The sequence below is a fragment of the Rhinoderma darwinii genome, chromosome 5, assembly GCF_050947455.1.
Source record: "Rhinoderma darwinii isolate aRhiDar2 chromosome 5, aRhiDar2.hap1, whole genome shotgun sequence".
NCBI classification, from domain to species: Eukaryota; Metazoa; Chordata; class Amphibia; order Anura; family Rhinodermatidae; genus Rhinoderma; species Rhinoderma darwinii.
Genome location: NC_134691.1, coordinates 221,248,839 through 221,272,402, shown reverse-complemented (window position 1 = coordinate 221,272,402; position 23,564 = coordinate 221,248,839). Strand labels below are relative to the sequence as shown.

Below are 23,564 nucleotides of genomic sequence, written 5' to 3'. Positions count from 1 at the left end.
TGTTGTTCTTGCACTCCTCCCATTCTGCCCTGGGTGATTTTAATCAGTTCAATGCTGGATCCTACCATCCCCAGGTATATATGTAGGCTTAGTCCCAGTTCTGGGTGTATGTGCAGCGTAGGTTCCCACCTTACAGAGGTCGCCTTGTCGTGGCAGGTGGGCTAACACTTTTTGATCAAAATGTGCACTAAGAACCTCCCTATTTGTAAGTAGATTTAGCTTTAGTGCATATTTATTTATATTTAGTGGTTTAGGTGGCATTAGTGTTGCAGGGTGCTGTCGCCATTTTTTGTCTGTTATAGTAATGTAGTAATTTTATAGTAATGTCGTATTATTATAGTAATGTACTATTATTATAGTAATGTGTTATTGTTATAGTAATGTAGTATTATAGTAATGTAGTAATGTTATAGTAACGTAATGTAGTATTATTATAGTAATGTAGTAATGTTATAGTAATGTAGTATTATTATAGTAATGTAGTATAGTTATAGTAATGTAGTAATTTTATAGTAATGTTGTATTATTATAGTAATGTACTATTATTATAGTAATGTAGTATTGTTATAGTAATTTAGTATTAGAGTAATGTAGTAATGTTATAGTAACGTAATGTAGTATTATTATAGTAATGTAGTAATGTTATAGTAATGTAGTATTATTATAGTAATGTAGTAATTTTATAGTAATGTAGTAATTTTATAGTAATGTAGTATTATTATAGTAATGTAGTACAGTTATAGTAATGTAGTAATTTTATAGTAATGTCGTATTATTATAGTAATGTACTATTATTATAGTAATGTGTTATTGTTATAGTAATGTAGTATTATAGTAATGTAGTAATGTTATAGTAACGTAATGTAGTATTATTATAGTAATGTAGTAATGTTATAGTAATGTAGTATTGTTAGAGTTGTTCAAATAACTAATTCCTTAACAATAAATTTGTAATGTATCAAATTTAAAAGTAATGCGGCCCGTCAACTTCCCATTTTTTCTATATGTGGCCCACTTACCCGGCCGAGTTTGAGACCCCTGATATAAAGCATGCAAATTGCTGTTTTTTGGTCCCCTTAGCTCTCGAAAAAATGGAATAAAAAGTGATAAAAGATTTGCTTGTACTCCAAAATGGTATCGGTGAAAACTACAGCTCGCCCCGCGAAATTTAAGCCCTCACACCTCTAAATTGATGGAAAAATAAAAAAGTTATGGCTCTCAGAATATGGCGACACAAAACATTTTTTTTTTAGCAAATGGTTTTATTTTTAAAAAAGTAGTAAAACATAAAACAAACCATATAAATTTGGTATTGCCGTACTCGTATCAACCAGTAGAATAAGGTGAATATGTAGTTTTTACCGCCTGCTGGATGCCGTAAAAACAAAACCCCCCCAAAAAATGGTGTAATCACTGTTCTTTGCCCATTTCACACCACAAATTTTTTTTTCTTTTCAGATTCCCAGTATATTATGTGGTACAATAAATGGTGCCATAAAAAACTAAAACTTGTCCCGCAAAAAACAAGACCTCATATGGCTATGTCGACGAACAAATAGAAAAGTTATGGCTTTGGGGGCGAGGAAAAAACAAAAATGTAAAACTCAAATTGGCCTGGTCATTAAGGGGTTAAGAAATAAAGAGAAAGAGCACGGCACCACATAGTGTAAGTAAGCCCAGGAATAGCAGTCAGTAAATTCAAGTGAATGCTCACCACAGGACAGTAGAATATTCGCGTTGAAATAGCTGTTTGGAGAGAGTACTGCTGCTGAGATCCCAACCGGTGAGGCCAATTGGCCACCGCAATAGAGACAATAAATGTTAAAGGAAAAAAAGGGGACCAAAGCCGGCGCTGCTACTCAATGAAGGAACAAATGATGATTAATGATAATGATGTTTTATTGCAAACCAGGCTACGTGTTTCAATGCCCCACCGGCATCTCCATCAGGCCATATGGCCTGATGAAGATGCCATTGCGGCATTGAAATGCTTAGCCTGGTTTGCAATAAAACATCATTATCAGCGCCGGCTTTGGTCCCCTTTTTTCCTTTAACATTTATTAAGGGGTTAAGGTTTGCATTTTATTAAAAATAATAATACTTATTCTTACAATGTTTAACAGTTTAAATTGGAAAAATAATTTGCGTATTGCACTACATTGAGGGTACACGACTGCATGTATTGCCGTAGTATGCTGAAGGGGTTAAAATTAAGTTTTTCTTTGGAAATGATGTGAGTCTAAATAGAGTCTATGGCCTGTGGCCAGACTTAATTCATTCTTAAGTAAAAGTGATGGTGTATGTTCAGTCTGTATAAATTCATGCATAGCTAAGTCTCATTGTTCTAGCCCTGCATTAAAGATTAAAATCCTTAAATTGGATCTTTCGTTTTATGCTCAATATCTGTCAGGGGTTATTTCCCAATTCCCTATAGTCATTTGAATAAACTAGAGAAAAATGCTACACTTTTCCTGTGTATATACAGTATACGTGCATGACTCACAGCTCATAAGTGACTTACGGAAAAAGGATCAGGCATTATGATGGTTGTCATAAAATTTTCATCAAGATCAGATCCTGACATTTAACCTAAGCATATAAAAACTTTAGTATTTAATTTCACATTTAGGAAATATTCAGATCTATTTACTATTGTTGTGGACTAATGTACTAGGCAGTGTTCCCCAAACTGTTGCTCTGGCCCTCATGTATGTGACTCTTAGGATTTTTGCAGACTCAAACAGATCTAGCTCAACAGAATTGCCATTTAACTATTTAATTTGTGCAGTGAGTTATTATAATGTAGTAAGATAGATGACTTTTTTTATATCACAATGATATACACAATAACACGGTTAGTAAAGTAAAAAAAAAAAAAACATTACTTTCCTAGCGGAGCAGCCCCTTCTATTATAATGGTCGTGAAAATTGATGGCTTATTCATGTGATATCCTAGTGAGATAACCCCTTTAATTTGCAGGCAATTTCATGGAATGATCCTTCTTAGATTTATTTTCATTGCCTTAAAATTCCGATATTGCCTTAAAATTTAATATTCTTGTATAATCTTTATCTACATGATACATCATCTGACCGGATTTTTTTTCTTCCTTTTGTTCCTTGGCAGAATAATTGACAGTATTACATTTTAATGTCACTGGCTTTAAGATGCATTATAAGGCACTGCATTAATCTACATATATAATGATTGTAATTAATATACAGTATTCAATATGGTTCAATATAGATCAAGCATGGTTTTCAACTTGTTTTAACATCCATTTTCTTAATATTCATCTTCTTCATGTTGTTAATAAATTATAAGTGATCATTAAAAGACAGCTCGTAAATAGAGTTAAGACTCAACGGCAGTTCAGTTGTCCTAAGGAAATGACTGAACTGATCAGTGATTAACCTTAGAAGTATAAAGTTACGACAGTGTCGCTATGGGATTATTATCTTTTCATCCTAGGGTTATCTGTACTTTTACAGGCTGCTATCTCTGCCCTGCCTTGTAAGAAAAGGGCATACAGGTTTATCTGAACACAAGACGTTTGTACGACTTCAGTTGAGTCAGTACATGAAGTATTGATTTATATCAATTACTGCAGGTTACTACTAGAGGTCTGCTTCTACATAAGAATAGCAGATCAAAGATGTCATTATCTGACAGAAGCAATGCCATGCATTTAACAAATTGGTTCCCTAGTCAGAAAATAAGTGGGGCAAAGCTTTTGTGAGCTGCTACTATATGGGTCCGTATTGCCAAATATTATTTAAGTTTTCCCACTGGTTTAACGGAAACTCTGGAATTGAAATACATTGCACAATTACATGATGTATTCTCAGCCATTCATGTTTAAAACAACATTTCAAGTTCTGCTGGTTTTATGTTCCCAGAATGCAGTGCCTTGTGGGAGGTCACAAAGTGTTGCACTGGCCCACCCGGGGACCAGGGGATCCTCCATTGGGCCCTAGCCTCCACTGGGAATTGCCTAATTTTAATCTTTCCAGGCCGCAAATGAACAGAGTTAGAAGAGAGGCGGGTACCGGGTAGAGATGAGGCCTCAGTGTAAACTTCGTACACTAACTTCTAGTGCAGGACTGGACAGCTGGGCAGGCTCAAAAAAATCAGTGCATGGGCACACATATTGAGCCTGCTACTGATTGTCTATTGAGGTCTTCCAGTAGTCCAGGTCCTGCACTAGAAGTTAATGTAGAAAATTAACAGTAAGGCCTCATGCACATGATCGTAAGGGTTTTTACTGTCTGCAAATATGGAATCCGATGGCTACAAATACACATCCATAGCCGTCCGCAATTGCGGAAGCGCCCATCGACTTCTATTTGCGAGTCTGTGCCGCAATTGTGGACAAGAATAGGACATGTTCTACAATTTGCAGATCATTTCTACAGCCCAGACACATATCCGTAAATATACGGAAAGGTGTCCATGGCCAATAGAAATTAATGGGTCCGCAATTTCATCCGTAATTATGGATTCCGTAATTACAGATGAATATTACGGTCGCGTGCAAGGGGCCTAAGGCTTCAGCTATGTCTGGCCTCTACCTCACCACACACACAAACACACACACACACACACACACACACACACACACACACACACACACACACAATGCTACCTGCAAAATTGAGTGCTCCTCAAGGGTATCAGAAGGTTAGCGGTCTTTGTATGTCAGTCTGTATACTAGTCCTTCCCAATGAATTAGAATATCATCAAAAAGTTCATTTATTTCAGTAATTGAATTTAAAAAGTGAAACTCATATATTATATAGATTCACTGCACACAGAGTGATCTATTTCCAGCATCTTTGTCTTTTAATGTTGATGATTATGGCTAACAGTTCATGAAAACCCAAAATTTAGTCTATCAGAAAATTAAAATATTGGGTAAAAGTACAAGATTGTAGACTACTGGTGTCAGAATCTAAACAGCTAATCAACACAAAACACCTGCAAAGGTTTCCTAAGCCTTTAAATGGTGCAACAGTCTGGTTCAGTAGGCTACACAATTATGGGGAAGACTGCTGACTTGACAGTTGTCCAGAAGACAGTCATTGACACTCTTCACAAGGAGGGTAAGCTACAATAGGACATTGCTAAAGAAGCTGGCTGTTCACAGAGTGCTGTATCCAAGCATATTAATGGAAAGTTGAGAGGATGGAAAAGGTGTGGTAGAAAAAGGTACACAAGCAACAGGGATAACCACAGCCTTGAAAGGATTGTCAAGGAAAGGCCATTCAAGAATCTGGGGAAAATTCACAAGGAGTGGACTGCAGTTGGAGTCAGTGCTTCAAAAGCCACCACACACAGACGTATCCGGGACATGAGCTACAACTGTCGCATTCCTTGAGACAACGTCAGAAGCGTCTTGCCTGGGCTAAGGAGAAAACGGACTGTTCTGTTGCTCAGTGGTCCAGTTCTGTTTTCAGATGAGTCAATTTTGTATTTCATTTAGAAATCAAGATCCCAGAGTCTGGAGGAAGAGTGGAGAGACACTCAATCCAAGTTGCTTGCGGTCCAATGTGAAGTTTCCACAGTCAGTGATGGTTTGGGGAGCCGTGTCATCTTCTGGTGTTGGTCCACTGTGTTATATCAAGTCCAGAGTCAGCGCAGCCGTGTACCTGGACATTTTAGAGAACTTCATGCTTTATAAGCTTTATAGGGATGCTGATTTCATTTTCCAGCAGGAATTGGCACCAGCCCACACTGCCCAAAGTACCAATACTTGGTTTAATAACCACAGTATCACTGTGGTTGATTGGCCAGCAAACTCGAGTGACCTAAACCCCATAGAGAATCTATGGGGTATTGTCAAGAGGAAGATGAGAGACACCAGACCCAACAATGCAGACGAGCTAAAGGCCGCTATCAAAGTAACCTGGGCTTCCATAACACCTCAGCAGTGCCACAGGCTGATCGCCTCCATGCCACGCCGCATTGATGCAGTAATTCATGCAAAAGGAGCCCCGACCAAGTATTGAGTGCATATACTGTACATACTTTTCAGTAGGCCAACTTTTCGGTAATAAAAATCTTTTTTGAAATTGGGCTTATTTAATATTCTAATTTTCTGAGAGACTAAATTTGGGGTTTTCATTAACTGTTACCATAATCATCAACATTAAAAGAAAAAAATGCTGGAAATAGAGCACTGTGTATAATGAATCTATAGAATATATGAGTTTCACTTTCTGAATTGAATTACTGAAATAAATTAACTTTTTGATGATATTCTAATTAATTGAGAAAGACTTGTATGTATGTGTGCATATGTGTGTCAATATTAATATATGTGATATATATATATATATATATATATATATATATATATATATATGTAGTTTGTGCATATATGTAACTAAATCTGCGTACTGCATGTGCACATGAGATCTGTTATGTTAACGCAGCATGGATTTGCCACTGACAAATCCGCTGTGGATTATGTAGACAACCCGTGGCAGAAATCCGCAGCTGAAACTCTGAATTCTGACACGGATTGCCTAGTAGATTTGTATCCGGATTAGCCCCATTGTAATTTGTAATTTTTCTTGCAGAATCCGCATCAATAATGAACATACTGCAGATATTCACATGCTTTACAGATAGCTGCTAGCAGATACTATTAGGTTTTACATGTGAAATTCAAGCCTAAATCCTGACAGATTCCTGAATGTGTGAACATGACTTTAGACCTTGTGGACATTGGGGATTTCTGCTGCAGAAAACTTCAGTGGCAGGAACAATGCGTTCCATACAACTAAATGGTTTTATAAAATACCATGCACATGCTGCAGAAAGAATACCATCCAGATGTACCGTATGAAATGGATTGCTGACACAGAAATTAATTGTATGCACAGAGTACACTAGCAATATGTGTGTTCAGTATATTGCGGCTTTATTCTTGTGTACAGTATATGACAGTACTGTTTATGTGTACGGTATATTTCGGCATTATTTGTGTGAGCAGTATTATGGCGGAATTATATGTCTGACTTTCACAAACTCCTGTTAAATACTGATATAGAAAATATACACATAACATAAAGTTTTTGTCTAATCTCCAATTAGTGATCTGAAATACTTTGCCTGTTGTTGAAAAAGTGTTATGAATGTCACTTGCCTTTAAAACAGCAATGACAGCAGGAGGATAACTGAGTCCAACCATGTTCGACGTTCGTCTGTACATCCTTTAAAAAGAAAAAACAGGTTAAAAATAATTATTAATAAATCTATATATTACACCAAAAGCAAAGATGAGTAGTATACAAAATATAGTACATTTTATTTCAAGTGCGCCTTTGTAGGCAACAGGAGCAGAAGGTCTCTTTATTAATTGAAAAATAAATGGTAACAGACAACAGTGTCCTGAAAATAGAGTAGATTTATTTACTAGATGCCACCAGTCGTATAATTTAGTGTTGAGACTACATGAGGATAGTCATAATTAAAAGTATCTCTTGGAATTCAAGAAGCTGTATCGCCATTATATTGAATGAAAACCCACTGTACCAGGGATATAATGAAAAAGTGTAACTTTAATTCAGTTTAGAAAAAAAGACGACTTACAATGTACAAATATATAATTGGACAGTACTGATATCTTTCTAATGATCTTTTTACACCTAGGTCTATAAGAAGGACAAGGCGGCATCCTCTACGTCTAGAGGAAAAAAGCTTTCACCATCATCATAGACGGGGATTCTTTACTGTGAGAGCAGTGAGACTATGGAACTCTCTGCCACAGGATGTTGTGATGGTTGATTTGGTGAGGAAGTTCAAGAAGGGCCTTGATGCATTTCTTGAAAAATATAATATTACAGGCTGAGTACTAGATTCTGGAGATGGGACGTTGATCCAGGGATTCATTCTGAGTCAGCGAGGAATTTTACCCCTAATGAAGCAATTGGCATCAACCTAATAGGGTTTTTTTACTTCCTCTGGATCAACATGGTAGGATTATAGGTTGGACTTGATGAACCTTTGTCTTTTTTTAACCTTATTAACTATGTAATTATGTAATTTATGGCCATCGCCAAATAATTGCTTTTTTTTCCCTCTCTGTTACATTTATTTATTTTAGCTACTGCGTTTTATATGCTGGAAAGATCTTTTATGAAGAAGTCTGGTAAGGCTGGATTGGGCATCCCTATGGTAACTGCAATAGAGGCTTTAGACACAAGTAAGAAATTACTGAATGAAATATTTAACAACTTAGAAGAAAAATACGACAACTCAGAGAGATATATTTGCTGGTTATTTACTTATTTTAAGGGCAATTGCTGTTCAGGACAAAAGTTTTCAAATAGATTAATCCTTTTGCTTTTTCCAACAATGTTCTGCAGTTTGGTTTTTTTAGCAAATCAATTGACTTTAATTAGACTGCGGCTCAATACTTCTTCTTTGCTACTACTTTAAGGCATACTTCTATACCTCCAGCCAAAATGAAAACTTGACTGTGCTCCTGAATTCTTATATGAGCAGACTTTCTCTGCTCAGTTATTAGGGCTCCAGACCTATCAAATTACAAGAAGAAGTCTCCTTTGTCTGTGTCCTTACTTTTAGGATCCACTCTTGGTTTTTGGCTACAAAAAATGCATCAACTGTGGGATTAAACTACCCTGAATCTCGCTTTAAGTGGTTTTTCCAAAACAGGGATTTATGAAATGTCAATTGGGCATATATTAAAATATTGACCAGAACTCCATCCAATCCTGAGTGCTAGCTGTATTTAGTTCCTGTTGCAAGGGGAAAACAGGCAGCACATGTGTGTTCACATAAAAAGTATGTGTAACCATTGATAGCACATACTGAATGAGACATAGATAGACAATGATAGCTCAGTGATGAACTGCCTGGCAGCTGGACATCCAGGGCAATATAGTTTAGTATTGACATCATCAAAGGAAGAAGCAGCACGCAGGGTATTGAGGCTATATGTACACAACAGTAAAAAAACGGCTGTGAGACGGATGTTTTTTTTACCGGCTGTCACATGGCCATTTTCAGAATTACAAAATTCTATGGTTGTATTCACACGGCCGTTTTTTTAAAGGCCCGTGAATACTGGTAGTCAAAAAAATAGAACATGTTTGGCTCGACGGCCCTCATAGAGGTCAATGGATACATTTTTAACGGCTGTTTTTCAGAAAGTCATACTGGTGACGGCTGTTAATAACTGACCCTGGCCCTCACAAGGCGATTCCCTTGGCACAGCCCTACTTTAAGCGCTGAGCCCAGGGAAACCCCTGACCTCACTGTCCAAAAGTGAACAATATATGAACAGTGATGTCAGGTGCTTTCAAGCCTTTCAGTCCAAAGCCAGAGCATTGCAAGCGCTCTGGCTGGGGACTCCTGTCTTGGAATGCTCTGGCCATCTGGAGATTCTGCCATCTCAAAGCTCCTGACATCACTGTCCATATATGGGCAGTGACGTCAAGGGAATCCCCGGCAGGGAGGGTGGTGCTATCTACAGGGGGCACTATCTACATGGGAGCTGTAGCACTATTTGGGAACTGTCTACAAGAGACACTGTGGCACTATCTACATGGGCACTGTGTATGGCACTACCTACATTGGCACTGGGCACTATCTACAGTCGGCAGTGTGGCACTATATTGGCACTACCTACAGCAAAATGGTCAAGAAAAACTGACAGTTCATTAGGTTTTAACGGCCGTTTTTTTCCACTGTCGTGTGAATATAGCCTTGGCGTTTTAAGAAACACTTATAGCAATTTTGTTGCAAACACTATGTTTTGTCCAGATCACTGGAAATGCGCCCTTACAATACTTTAATTTAAAAATATATATTATGTAAGAAAATTAATTAAAGTAATATCATTGATGGGACACAACTAGTGGACAATAGTGGTGCTGTTTCTGGAGAAAAAAGCAGACTATACAGTATATCATACAACCCCTTGAAGGGTAAAATGCAACTATTTCCAGACTCTGCTATTGATTGACATTTTACAATCAAAAACTGAAACATTTTACAATCCAAACTGAAACAAACGGAAACCATTGGTATCCGTTTGCATCACCATTGATTTCAATAGTGATGGATCCGGTGCAAATGGTTTCCAGTTGTCACCGTTGTGTAAGGCTTCCGTCATTTTGACAGAATGAATAGTGCAGTCTACTACGGTATTGGTTCCGGCAAAACGATTTGAACCCTTACACAATGGTGGAAAACGGAAACCATTTGCACCGAATCCGTCACCATTGAAATCCAATGGTGATTCAAGCGAAAACCTATAATTTCCGTTTGTTTCCGCTTGGATTCTGTTCATTGGTTCCCTTGACGGAAAGCTCTGACAGAACCCATGAACGGAGTCCCGACGCAGATGTGAACGAAGCCTTAATTGTTGGCACTGATATTGTGAGTTGGTGGTATACAGATATATCCAGTTTTATCTTGACTCTGATAACTTTGCTGCAGTGTGATCTCACACAACACAAGCAATTGAAAAGCCATTGAAAAAGTAAAGTTACATTTTCTTGACACTGTGTATTTAATGCTTTAAAAGTCAAAATAAAGACGGTTACATCTCTGTTAAGGGGGTTTTACACTGGACAATTATCGTGCAGACGAGCCTTAAAGAGTAGCTAAACGCTCAACAAACTTCTGACATGTCATAGTGACATGTCAGAAGTTTGGATTGTGAGGGTCCGAGCACGGAGACCGCCACCAATCGCTAGAACGAAGCAGCTGAAGCGCTCGTGTGAGCATTCAGCTGCTTCGTTTCTTTTCGGCTTTTTCCGGAAAGCCGATTTATCAGAGTACGGGCTCATAGACTTTCTATTGAGTCCGTATACTGATACATTTATTTCCGGAAAAAGCCGAACAGACACGAAGCAGCTGAATGATCACACGGGTGCTTCATTCTAGCGATTGGTGGGGGTTTCCGTGCTCGGACCCCCACCAATCCAAACTTCTGACATGTCACTATAACATGTCAGAAGTTTGCCGAACATTTAGCTACACTTTAATATAAAGCTCATTGCCGATAATTTCCTGTGGAAACAGGGGAACGATCAGCAGATGGCCGAGCAAATGCTCGATAATCTGCTGGTCGTATTGTTTTAAAAAAGTAAAAGATTATCGTTCTCAGTTGCACATCTCCATGTGTAAACAGGGAGATGCGCTGCCGACATGATGATAATAGATGGGGACGAGCGATCGGACTAACGACCTTTTGTCCCCATCCATAGCTCCGGGTGAGAGGAGCAAGCAAGCTCCGATCAACGATGTCTCGTTGATTGACACTCGCTGCATCGGCTGCTTATCGGCCAGTGTAAAATGGCCTTTAGACAAACTATTAAATTAATTTGGGGTAAATATATAAAATATATTGAAACGTATTAAATGGGTTAAAATGCTGTTGAAAATGTGTAAAACTAAAGTGCAGGGGATGAGAGCAGCAGTTGTCACTTCTTCAGTAGTGTGGCTGTCACCCCGGTTAGGATCTGTGCTGTCATTCATAATACATGTGCCTCATGATTCAGATTGTATCTCAGCTATAAATGGAATGCGACACTAGAATTATAAAAAAGAAAACACGTGATGTAACACAATATTTACAATCCTTCCTTACCTTTCCACAAATATCCCAGCCTGCACTGCATGAACAATGCTTCTAAACCTCGGCTTCTCCTCTGTTCTCCTTAACATCATCCCCATTTGTCGGGTAAATGTAGAAGCGAGCCAGTCCCGCACTTCTGAGGGAACTGAGTCTGACTGGATGTCACTGAGTTCATCTTCTGTATCCAGTAAACGTCTGGAGAAAAGACATTTGATAATTCATTGGCAGTACCAAAATGTAGATTAGTGCAGAATATTACATACATGAGTGTCATTCATATCATCTAATAATCTAAAAACGTTCCAATGGGATACTTGAACTAAATAATCACCATTGGACTTCACCGTTTGCTCAGGATCGTGGTTAAAAAGAACAATGACCATATCAAGAGAATGGGGCCTTTTCCAAACATACAAAGGCTAATGCAAGCTTTTTTATAATAGACTGGTATCTAGTGCATAGCGCTGTTGCCTTGCAGTGCTGGGGGTTCAAATCTGACCAAGAATGTAACCTACATGGCGTTTGTCTGGTCTACCCGTGTTTGTGTGGATTTCCTCCGGACACTCTAGTTTTTTACCATACTCCCAGAACACTATTCTGATAAATTATTTGGTTTCCTATGAAATTGTCTCCAGTGTGTATGTGTCTAAGATGGGAAATAAGACTGTGATCCCTGATCTCTGTGCAGCGCTGTGGAACATGTTAGCACTATATTATAAACAAGGACAAATTACTAAATAATGCTAAACCTTGTTGGCCTCATTGACACTATATTAGTGACTGCAACCACATTGACTTGTAGTCGTACGGCCACCCCATTTTCTAAATGTCCCACAAGGATATGGTAGGGTAGGCTCATATAGCTTGCACGAAAGGTTTATTAAAGGGCTTGTCCGGTTTGGACAACCCATTTTTGTTAGAAGCAGCTCCTAACAACTAGATGATAGCTGGGATCCTCTGCAATCAGGTGTTATAGGAGATGTCTAAGACAAAAAAACAGGGTCTGCCTTTTTTTTCTCTCCAGAAATAGCCCCACCACTGTGCATGGGCTGTGTCTGGTATTGCAGTCTAGCCTCATTTACTTGAATAGGAATATGATGCAATACCTGACAAAGGTGTTGCTGATCCTGGAAAAAAAGCAGACCACTTTTTTCAAATTGTGGACAACCCTTTTGAATTGGTTGTCTCATGAAGACAAATCCTGCCCATACACCCTATTACAGCATTTGGACATCATAGAAGAACAGCTCGGGACCCCCTCTATGAACCAGAACAGAGTGCTCTCTGAGGGGCTCCCACACTGGTGGACGCAAGCCGTTCTTGTATTACCTGGACATTCATTCACATAGATACCTGCCATGTATTACTACATTTCATTTCAGCAACCTCTGCAGGAGAAATGTCTGGTCAGACAAGGCTTCCCCGGCAGTATCAGCTGTGTGACGGTGGTGTCAACTGCAATCTGAAAGGGGTTATGTCATAATAAATGTGATAAATGTATGATCACTGGGACCCCAACCGATCACAAAAACGAAGGTCCCGTGTGCCCCCATTGTAATGGTGCATCGGTCACGTGTGTGCACTACTGCTCTATTAGATGTCTATTGAGCTTACAGAGATAGCCGTGTACAGTGCATGCTGCCCTATTCTTGCTATGAAAAATGATGAAGACCTAGATGGAGGCTCCAAATGACCATGTGAACATAGCCTAAACAAACTTATCCTTATATCTATATTATGTTGCTTGTTTGTTTCTTTTTTATTTATTTTTTATTTATTTTTTTATACTCCTCTTTTCATTGTTGTTTGACAATGATGCTCATTTTGTGTTCTAGTATCCAATAACAATAATCAGACTATAATACTACAACATAATACATCACACATAAGAACTTCAAAATTTTGCCCACCTTGTCTCATCAATATAAACGGACTCAAGCACAGTTGCTGCATATTCCAGGTTCTTTTTCAGGTCTATCACAGAAGCTTCTCCTCTTTCCAGCTGTTTTACCAGACATCTTAACCTGCAGGTCACATAAAAAAGAAAGTATATCAGACCCTCTATAGATGTAAAAGCTTATTAGATTTTAATTATTAAAACACTGCGCTACATCTACATTCATTCAATGGCAAATGAACTGCATTAAAAGCATTCTCAGAAACGTGTTATAATTACAAGTGAATTATTGGAGTAATTAAAACGTTTTAAGTATAATTAACGTATAATGTTATTACAAATGAATATTACGTTAGATTAGCATTCCCTGATGTGTAACGCAGGCAAGAAAGACTCTGCACAATTCTCTGTAGGGTGCTTCACAATTTTACATTTCCAGTCTTTTAAACCATAGCAAATGTAAAAGACTGTTAACCATTTCAGGACGCAGCCATTTTTGGGATTTTCGTTTCCTTTTTTCCGTCCACCATCCAAAAGCCATAACTTTTAAATTTTTTCTGTTGATATAGCCATATAAGGCCTTGTTTTTTGTGGGACGAGTTGTATTTTTTCATGGCACCATTTATTCTACCATATAATGTATTGGGAAACTGGGAAAAAATTTATTTGTGGGGTGGAATAGGAAAAAAACAGTGATTAGTTTTTACGGCTTTCACCATATGGTAAAAATGTTTTTTTTTAATGTTTTACTACTTTCCAAGGAAAATTTGTGTTTTGTCGCCATATTCTGAGAGCCAGAACTTTTGAATTTTTCTGTTGATTAAGCGGTGTGAGGGCTTAATTATTGTGGGGCGAGCTCTCGATTGCTACCATTTTGGGCTATATGAGACTTTTTAATCAACTTTTTATTTAATTTTTTGTGAGATATGAAGTGACCAAAAAACAGCGATTCTGCCATTTTATATTTTTTTCTTTTTATGCATTCACCGTGTACGTTAAATGATGGTATATTGCAATAGTTCGGACTTTTACTGAAGCAGCAATGCCAATTTTTTATATATTTTTTATTTTTTACATTATTCAGAGGAAAATGGCAAAAAGCTATTTTTTTTGTCATTTGTAATTTTTTTTTTTTTTTTTACACTACTACAAATGTTATGTTTTTTCTTACACATTTCATTAGTCCACCTAGGGACTTAAACCAGTGATCGTTAGATCGCTGGTAAATACACTGCAATACTAATGTATTGCGGTATATTGTAATTTTTACAGGCTCCTGTTAAGCCCTTCCAGAGGAGTGCTTAACAAGGGATGAAAAATGGCAGCCCTGGAGGCCTTCATTAGGCCCCTGGGCTGCCATGGGAACCATAGGCGGATGAACTGTCAGACGGGGGAGCACCCCTCTTTCTAACGTCTTAGATGCTGTGATCGTGCTTGATTGCAGCATCTAAGGGGTTAAACAGTCAGGAAAAGCGCAATCACAGTTGCTGGCCATTAGTCCCGGCCCGGTGTCAGCTGTACAACATAGCTGACACCCGCTGCGTATGGAGCGGGCTCAGCAGGTGAGCCCACTCCAAACATCACACCCCACACCATGACGCAATAGTATGTCGTGGTGAGCGAACAGGTTAATGTGTGTGTCCTTATCATTCAGTTTTATGGTTGCTGTTGCTATATATATTGATATAACATTTCAAATAGGGCACAACATTTAGGATTTGAATGTGTTTTGTAGATAAGCATTATTGTGGAATCTGTATAAAAAGCTTGGGCTGGACAACAAATTAGTGTTATACACATTCCTTTAAAAATGCACTTTTTTCCATTTTAGTAGTAATTGGTTTTTGTTTCGTTGTTGTGCTGTGCCTTTAAAGGCTATATAGGTGGTTGTTTCTACTACATAAAGATCCTGGAGTGGTAAGCGACAGGAAACATGACTTTTGGGTTTGGGACCCTTTACTTCTGTAGTGGTTTTATTTTTATAAAAATATTCGTTTAGGCTGAGGTGGTTCCTCTGGAGATAGAAGTCTTCACGTATAGAATGTTTCTATAGGGAAGGGTGTGGTTAATGAGATGCAACTTCCTGTCTCACTAATTCCTCCTCTTGGTAAAAATATATTCAGTCCTCTGTCCCTTTGTTTCCTACTGAACAACTGTTGCTTAACTGCTTGTTTAGCCTGTTTAGTTATGCTGAAACACGTATTACTTCATCCTTTAATTATCTATAGTCTCCAAGGTACATATGCAACCATCTTGATAACACGATGCTGAGCTACATATTGGCATAGGCCTTCTAAGCCCAATGCACTCTGCACATAATACTGGTAATACTAAGAACTCTCTTCTTCATTTTATCTGCATTTGAACTAGAAAGCAGGGAAAAGTAGCAGAAAGGGAGTAGAGAGCAAGAAGTGTGCGAGGTGTAGGTTCACATAATAGCTGCAGAAAAGGAAGTGATGTCAGAGTAGGGGGTTAGTCAAACCAGATAAACACAAAAGGGAACACCTTTGTAGATCCCAGGAACTTAATTAAGCTTATGGCTTAAAAGGAGTGCCAGACAGCATTAAAGGGAACATGTCATATTTAAAATGCAGACCAATCTCCAGGCAGTATGTTATAGAGCAGAAGTAGCTAAAGAGATTACAATATTTTTGTGTAGCAAAGGATTCAGTATAACTTCTAATTCAGTTATTTAAAACTCTTCTCATTATGAGTCCAGTGGGCGGTCCTACTCAGTGATTGACAGTCTTCCCTGTATAAATGTGACTACATAGATAGCTGTCAATCAGTGATTAGAACCGCCCACTGAACTCCTAAACCCAGAATGAGCAGGGAAATAAGTTAATAAACTACAAGTTATAATGAATCTTTTGCTACAAAAATATACATCCTACCTGATCAGCTCTCCTTGCACTATAACATGCTGCCCACATATTGAAAAGCATTTTCAATGTGACAGGTTACCTTTAAATATTTAGAAATGCTCAGCCATAGCTGGGCAGAACGTAAAATTGGTGTATGCTGGCCTAAAAGAGGTGCACTTTTTTTTTTTTTTTAAATGTTTATTTTACTTTATTTCATACATTTTTTAGACCTACTCTGGAACGGCCTAATAGACATACTGCAATGGCATGCCTGGGGTCCTTTATAAGGCACCCAGGATGCCATGGTATCCAACCAACAGTCCACAAATGCATTCACAGGCTGCCAATGAGTGACAGAGGGAGCCCCTACCTCTGTCAAACCACTTAAATGTTACAAAAAGAATTACTAAATTCCGTGATGTCAATATTTTTTTGCCTTTGGTGAATGTTTGGTACATTTCCACGGTCCCATTCTTATTTTACAATGATTATTAACCCAAACACTGCTGCATATGTACTTTGCACAAACTGAACAGTGATCTCCATCAATAGATTATGCCATATATTCATTATATCTACACAAAATAAGAAAAACAAAAACATTGTCAAAATAAACCGGATGTTGCCCCTGTCCTCCATTAAACCTGGAGTTTTGCTAAATTTCTAGGATCGTTTAGAGCATTACTATCTCTCAATGTGCGTAAATGGCTTTCTCTTCACAGCACTATTTTGACTTCTAATATGTTCAGCATATAAATCCACCTTCATAAACTCTTAACTACGATGATAAAACATTTCCGCATAACTGCTGTACATAAATTTAATTTACTATTACACAAAGTGGAGCTTATATTTGTGATGTTTGTTTTGGGTACGAATTCTATAGGTACATTAGACTAAACTGCTTTGAACATTTAGGTATTCTTTAAATTGCAATATTTAAATAGTAATTCTAACTGACTAGTTTTACCGATTTACTGCAAGTACCATCTATTATTTTATTATTATATCACTGCTCATTACAAGAATGCACATATTTATATATAATGTACATACAGTACAAAAGTTGTATGGAACCTGGCTCTGATATTTCTATGAAACATTTCCAAATAATCACAGTGCAATAGAAGTAGATATTAAGAATCATTTTCTAGAAAGATAAAGTTTAACACAACCAATTTTAATAAACAGATTAGTCAGTGTGTTTATTGTAACACACTAATCGATCACATCTAAGTGTAATCGATCACTTCGATGTGATTGATTACAGGTGGATCCTGCGTGTCAGAGAGAACCAGGACCTGCCAATACTGAACCCGTCAGGTCTGCGGGACTCAGTGTAAAACGAGCGATACAGCTATTCTGTATAGCGAATACAGAACAGCTGTATCTCGAAAAGTGAAATATATTTTTTTAATAAAGACTTATTACAAAGTCAGACTAAAAAGACTGACTAATCTCTTTATTAAAAAAAATTGCCCTCAAAGGTGTCCATAGCCCTTCATCTCTATACCAAGCAAACAATGGGCTGCTGGATCTATCTTTCCCTTTTACATGTTTTGTTAAAAGGACAATAACTGTTTAAACAACTATTTCTAGTTTAATAGTATACCTCAAGAAGATCAACTTTGTCATTTACTTACTGCATAGTTGCCAACAGTTTCGAATTTGCCGGGACTGTCCCAAATTTACAGAGAAAATCTACTGTCCCAGAACGTGTCCCGACAACTTGAACTGTTAACTGTCGTACTCAATTGTATCTACTTCCTCAGGATACAATTGAATATTATAGCAGGCAAGGGTGCCTGCTCCCGGCTCTGCCATTCACTAGGCTACAAGCCACATTAGGCCTGCAGCCCATAAAACGCTGGGACACCCTGTCTCAGTGCCACATAGGCTGCAGGACTGAGGAGACTGTGGAGCTCTGTTCTTCATGGGAACAGGGCTAGGTAAGTATAAGGTTTTTTTGTTTGTTTGGGGGGCACCCGGGCACTAATTGCAGGGGGCCTTTGTGTGTGGCATTATCTACAGAGGGGGATGTGGCACTATGATTAGGGGGGCTGTGTGGCCCTTACTACAGGGGGATATGTGGCACTATTTAAAAAGGTGGGAGTGTGGCACTATCTATAAAGGGGGGAGTGGGGCACCTTCTACAAGGGGGGACTTTGGAACAATTTACAAAGGGGACTGGGACACTATCTACATAGGGCTCTTTGGCATTATCTACAGAAGGCACTGTGGCAGTATCTAAAAAGGGGCTGTGTGGCACTATCTACAGGGTGTGTATAGCACTATCTACATTGGGCACTGTGGCATTATCTACAGGAAGCAGTCTGTGGTAATATCTACTGGTAACAGTGTGTGGCACTATCTACTGGGGGCAGTATGGGGCACCATCTACAGTGTGGCACTATCTTTGCTGAATTTTACGCTATCAGTAGTGGTCAGCACATATCACCGAGCCCTAGTGATAAAGTGAGACATCACCTGACTGTATACAACCAGATAACCAGAGAGATATACCAGCCACCAGAGTAGTTGTCTAGTGCAGAAATTTTTGTTTGTTTATTTGTATGCAGAAATTCTGGGAAGAAAGCCACGCCTCATTAGCCATACCCACCAGATAAACCATGTCCATAAGACAAACCCACCACAAAAGCCACACCATAAGTGTCCCTAGAAATGTTTTTAAATGTTTGCAACTATGTTAATGTTAAAATGTCGTTGTTTTATCTATGCAAATTATGTGTGAAGGTACTACTACTAGATGTTTCCCTTCTTGAAATCTGTTGTCTACTCCATGTTGATCAAATTCTTTCTCTAGTTACAGAGCAGACGAGACAGGCTACAGAAAGTGGGGGTGTGTCTCTTTACTGCCTGAAAATAGAAGTTTATGAAGAGGGAAGGGGACAGCAGAAGGAGGTAGCAAAGAGAAAAAGACACAGACACGCTACAGCCCATAGAAGTCTCTGGAGAGGGTAGGGGAAGCAGGAGGAGGGTGCAGTAGCAGTGAGAGAGACACAGGCATGCTGCCCTTAGAAGTTCATGGAGAGGGGAGGGAGAAGAGAGGGAGACACGCTGGCCAGAGAAACCTGTGGAGGGGGAGGGGGAGCAGGAGGAGGGCGGAGTAGCAGTTTAGAGAGACACAGACATGCTGCTCATAGAAGTCTGTGGAGAGGGGTGGGGGAGCAGGAACAGAGAGAGACACTGATGCTGCTGTCCATAGAAGTCCATAAAGAGGGGAGAGGGAGCAAGAATAGAGAGAGACACACCCAGATGCTACTGCTTATAGAAGTCTATTGAGAGGGGAGGGAGAGGAGGGAGTAGGAGCAGAATAAGAGAGAGGCATAAAGAAAAAAGACACAGAGGCTGCTGCTGGTCATAATAAGATAGATAGATAGATAGATAGATAGATAGATAGATAGATAGATAGATAGATAGATAGATAGATAGATAATAGATAGAAATCTTACCCCAGTTCTAGATTCTCAGCTACACTGTTCAGTACTACTGTATAACCTCCTCCATGCTGCTGCTGCTTCTAAATATATATATATACACTACCGTTCAAAAGTTTAGGGTCACTTAGAAATGTCCTTATTTTTGAAAGAAAAGCACAGATTTTTTCAATGAAGATAACATTAAATTAATCAGAAATACACTCTATACATTGTTAATGTGCTAAATGACTATTCTAGCTGCAAACGTCTGGTTTTTAATGCAATATCTACATAGGTGTATAGAGGCCCATTTCCAGCAACCATCACTCCAGTGTTCTAATGGTACATTGTGTTTGCTAACTGTGTTAGAAGGCTAATGGATGATTAGAAAACACTTGAAAACCCTTGTGCAATTATTTTAGCACCGCTGTAAACAGTTTTGCTGTTTAGAGGAGCTATAAAACTGACCTTCCTTTGAGCTAGTTGAGAATCTGGTGCATTACATTTGTGGGTTCAAATAAACTCTCAAAATGGCTAGAAAAAGAGAGCTTTCATGTGAAACTCGACAGTCTATTTTTGTTCTTAGAAATTAAGGCTATTCCATGCGAGAAATTGCCAATAAACTGAAGATTTCCTACAACGGTGGGTACTACTCCCTTAAGAGGACAGCACACACAGGCTCTAACCAGAGTAGAAAGAGAAGTGGGAGGCCCCGCTGCACAACTGAGCAACAAGACAAGTACATTAGAGTCTCTAGTTTGAGAAATAGACGCCTCACAGGTCCTCAACTGGCAGCTTCATTAAATAGTACCCGCAAAATGCCAGTGTCAACGTCTACAGTGAAGTGGCGATTCCGGGATGCTGGCCTTCAGGGCAGAATGGCAAAGAAAAAGCCATATCTGAGACTGGCTAATAAAAGGAAAAGATTAATATGGGAAAAAGCACACAGACATTGGACAGAGGAAGATTGGAAAAAAGTGTTATGGACTGACGAATCGAAGTTTGAGGTGTTTGGATCACACAGAAGAACATTTGTGAGACGCAGAACAACTGAAAAGATGCTGGAAGAGTGCCTGACGCCATCTGTCAAGCATGGTGGAGGTAATGTGATGGTCTGGGGTTGCTTTGGTGCTGGTAAAGTGGGAGATTTGTACAAGGTAAAGGGGATTTTGAATAAGGAAGGCTATCACTCCATTTTGCAACGCCATACCATACCCTGTGGACAGCGCTTGATTGGAGCCAATTTCATCCTACAACAGGACAATGACCCAAAGCACACCTCCAAATTATGCAAGAACTATTTAGGGAAGAAGCAGGCAGCTGGAATTCTATCTGTAATGGAGTGGCCAGCGCGGTCACCAGATCTCAACCCCATAGAGCTGTTGTGGGAGCAGCTTGACCGTATGGTACGCAAGAAGTGCCCATCAAGACAATCCAACTTGTGGGAGGGCCTTCTGGAAGCTTGGGGTGAAATTTCTCCCGATTACCTCAGCAAATTAACAGCTAGAATGCCAAAGGTCTGAAATGCTGTAATTGCTGCAAATGGAGCATTCTTTGACGAAAGCAAAGTTTGAAGGAGAAAATTATTATTTCAAATAAAAATCATTATTTCTAACCTTGTCAATATCTTGACTATATTTTCTAGTCATTTTGCAACTCATTTGATAAATATAAGTGTGAGTTTTCATGGAAAACACATTGTCTGGGTGACCCCAAACTTTTGAATGGTAGTGTATATATATATTAAAAAAAAAAAATATATATATATATATATATATATATATATATACAGTGAAGGAAATAAGTATTTGATCCCTTGCTGATTTTGTAAGTTTGCCCACTGTCAAAGACATGAACAGTCTAGAATTTTTAGGCTAGGTTAATTTTACCAGTGAGAGAGAGATTATATTTAAAAAAAAACAGAAAATCACATTGTCAAAATTATATATATTTATTTGCATTGTGCACAGAGAAATAAGTATTTGATCCCTTTGGCAAACAAGACTTAATATTTGGTGGCAAAACCCTTGTTGGCAAGCACAGCAGTCAGACGTTTTTTTGTAGTTGATGATGAGGTTTGCACACATGTTATATGGAATTTTGGCCCACTCCTCTTTGCAGATCATCTGTAAATCATTAAGATTTCGAGGCTGTCGCTTGGCAACTCGGATCTTCAGCTCCCTCCATAAGTTTTCGATGGGATTAAGGTCTGGAGACTGGCTAGGACACTCCATGACCTTAATGTGCTTCTTTTTGAGCCACTCCTTTGTTGCCTTGGCTGAATGTTTCGGGTCATTGTCGTGCAGGAAGACCCAGCCACAAGCCATTTTTAATGTCCTGGTGGAGGGAAGGAGGTTGTCACTCAGGATTTGACGGTACATGGCTCCATCCATTCTCCCATTGATGCCGTGAAGTAGTCCTGTGCCCTTAGCAGAGAAACACTCCCAAAACATAATGTTTTCACCTCCATGCTTGACAGTGGGGACGGTGTTCTTTGGGTCATAGGCAGCATTTCTCTTCCTCCAAACACGGCGAGTTGAGTTAATGCCAAAGAGCTCAATTTTAGTCTCATCTGACCACAGCACCTTCTCCCAATCACTCTCAGAATCATCCAGATGTTCATTTGCAAACTTCAGACGGGCCTGTACATGTGCCTTCTTGAGCAGGGGGACCTTGCAGGCACTGCAAGATTTTAATCCATTACGGCGTAATGTGTTACCAATGGTTTTCTTGGTGACTGTGGTCCCAGCTGCCTTGAGATCATTACCAAGTTCCCCCCGTGTATTTTTCGGCTGAGCTCTCACCTTCCTCAGGATCAAGGATACCCCACGAGGTGAGATTTTGCATGGAGCCCCAGATCGATGTCGATTGACGGTCATTTTGTATGTCTTCCATTTTCTTACTATTGCACCAACAGTTGTCTCCTTCTCACCCAGCGTCTTACTTATGGTTTTGTAGCCCATTCCAGCCTTGTGCAGGTCTATGATCTTGTCCCTGACATCCTTAGAAAGCTCTTTGGTCTTGCCCATGTTGTAGAGGTTAGAGTCAGACTGATTAATTGAGTCTGAGGACAGGAGTCTTTTATACAGGTGACCATGTAAGACGGCTGTCTTTAATGCAGGCACCAAGTTGATTTGGAGCGTGTAACTGGTCTGGAGGAGGCTGAACTCTTAATGGTTGGTAGGGGATCAAATACTTATTTCTCTGTGCACAATGCAAATAAATATATATAATTGTGACAATGTGATTTTCTGTTTTTTTTCAAATATAATCTATCTCTCACTGGTAAAATTAACCTAGCCTAAAAATTCTAGACTGTTCATGTCTTTGACAGTGGGCAAACTTACAAAATCAGCAAGGGATCAAATACTTATTTCCTTCACTGTATATATATATATATATATATATATATATACCAACCGCTCAGATTGTGTAAGTCGAATTGTCACACTTTTGGGGTTAATAAAGCACCTACTTTTTTCACCATAAGCCTTTATGAGTGATGCCTATTTACTGCTTTTTATATATATATATGTATATATATATATATATATATATATATATATATATATATATATATATATATATATATACAAACGAATAGACAGCCCAACACAGGTTCCAATTCAGTGAAAAAAAGGTTTATTCATCCATATGGCAGTGCAATATTTCAGCCCACATGGGCCTTTCTCAAGCAATGCCAATGACATGTCTGTACAATCATATACATTTACTTTAGATTCCTTTG

At 38.8% G+C, this 23,564-nt stretch overlaps 1 protein-coding gene across 6 annotated transcripts in view; it reads right to left on the bottom strand.

Moving 5' to 3' along the window:
• The window catches only part of PDE1C (phosphodiesterase 1C), an 851,320-nt gene that overhangs the window by 279,282 nt on the left and 548,474 nt on the right, over positions 1 to 23,564 (bottom strand). For all 6 annotated transcript variants that reach the window (XM_075826958.1, XM_075826955.1, XM_075826954.1 and 3 more), the window contains 3 exons: positions 13,526 to 13,639; positions 11,628 to 11,810; positions 7,152 to 7,218 (listed from right to left, as the gene is read on the bottom strand). In XM_075826958.1, the coding sequence (XP_075683073.1) occupies positions 7,152 to 7,218; positions 11,628 to 11,810; positions 13,526 to 13,639 (364 nt within the window). The remainder of the gene's footprint in view (positions 1 to 7,151; positions 7,219 to 11,627; positions 11,811 to 13,525; positions 13,640 to 23,564) is intronic.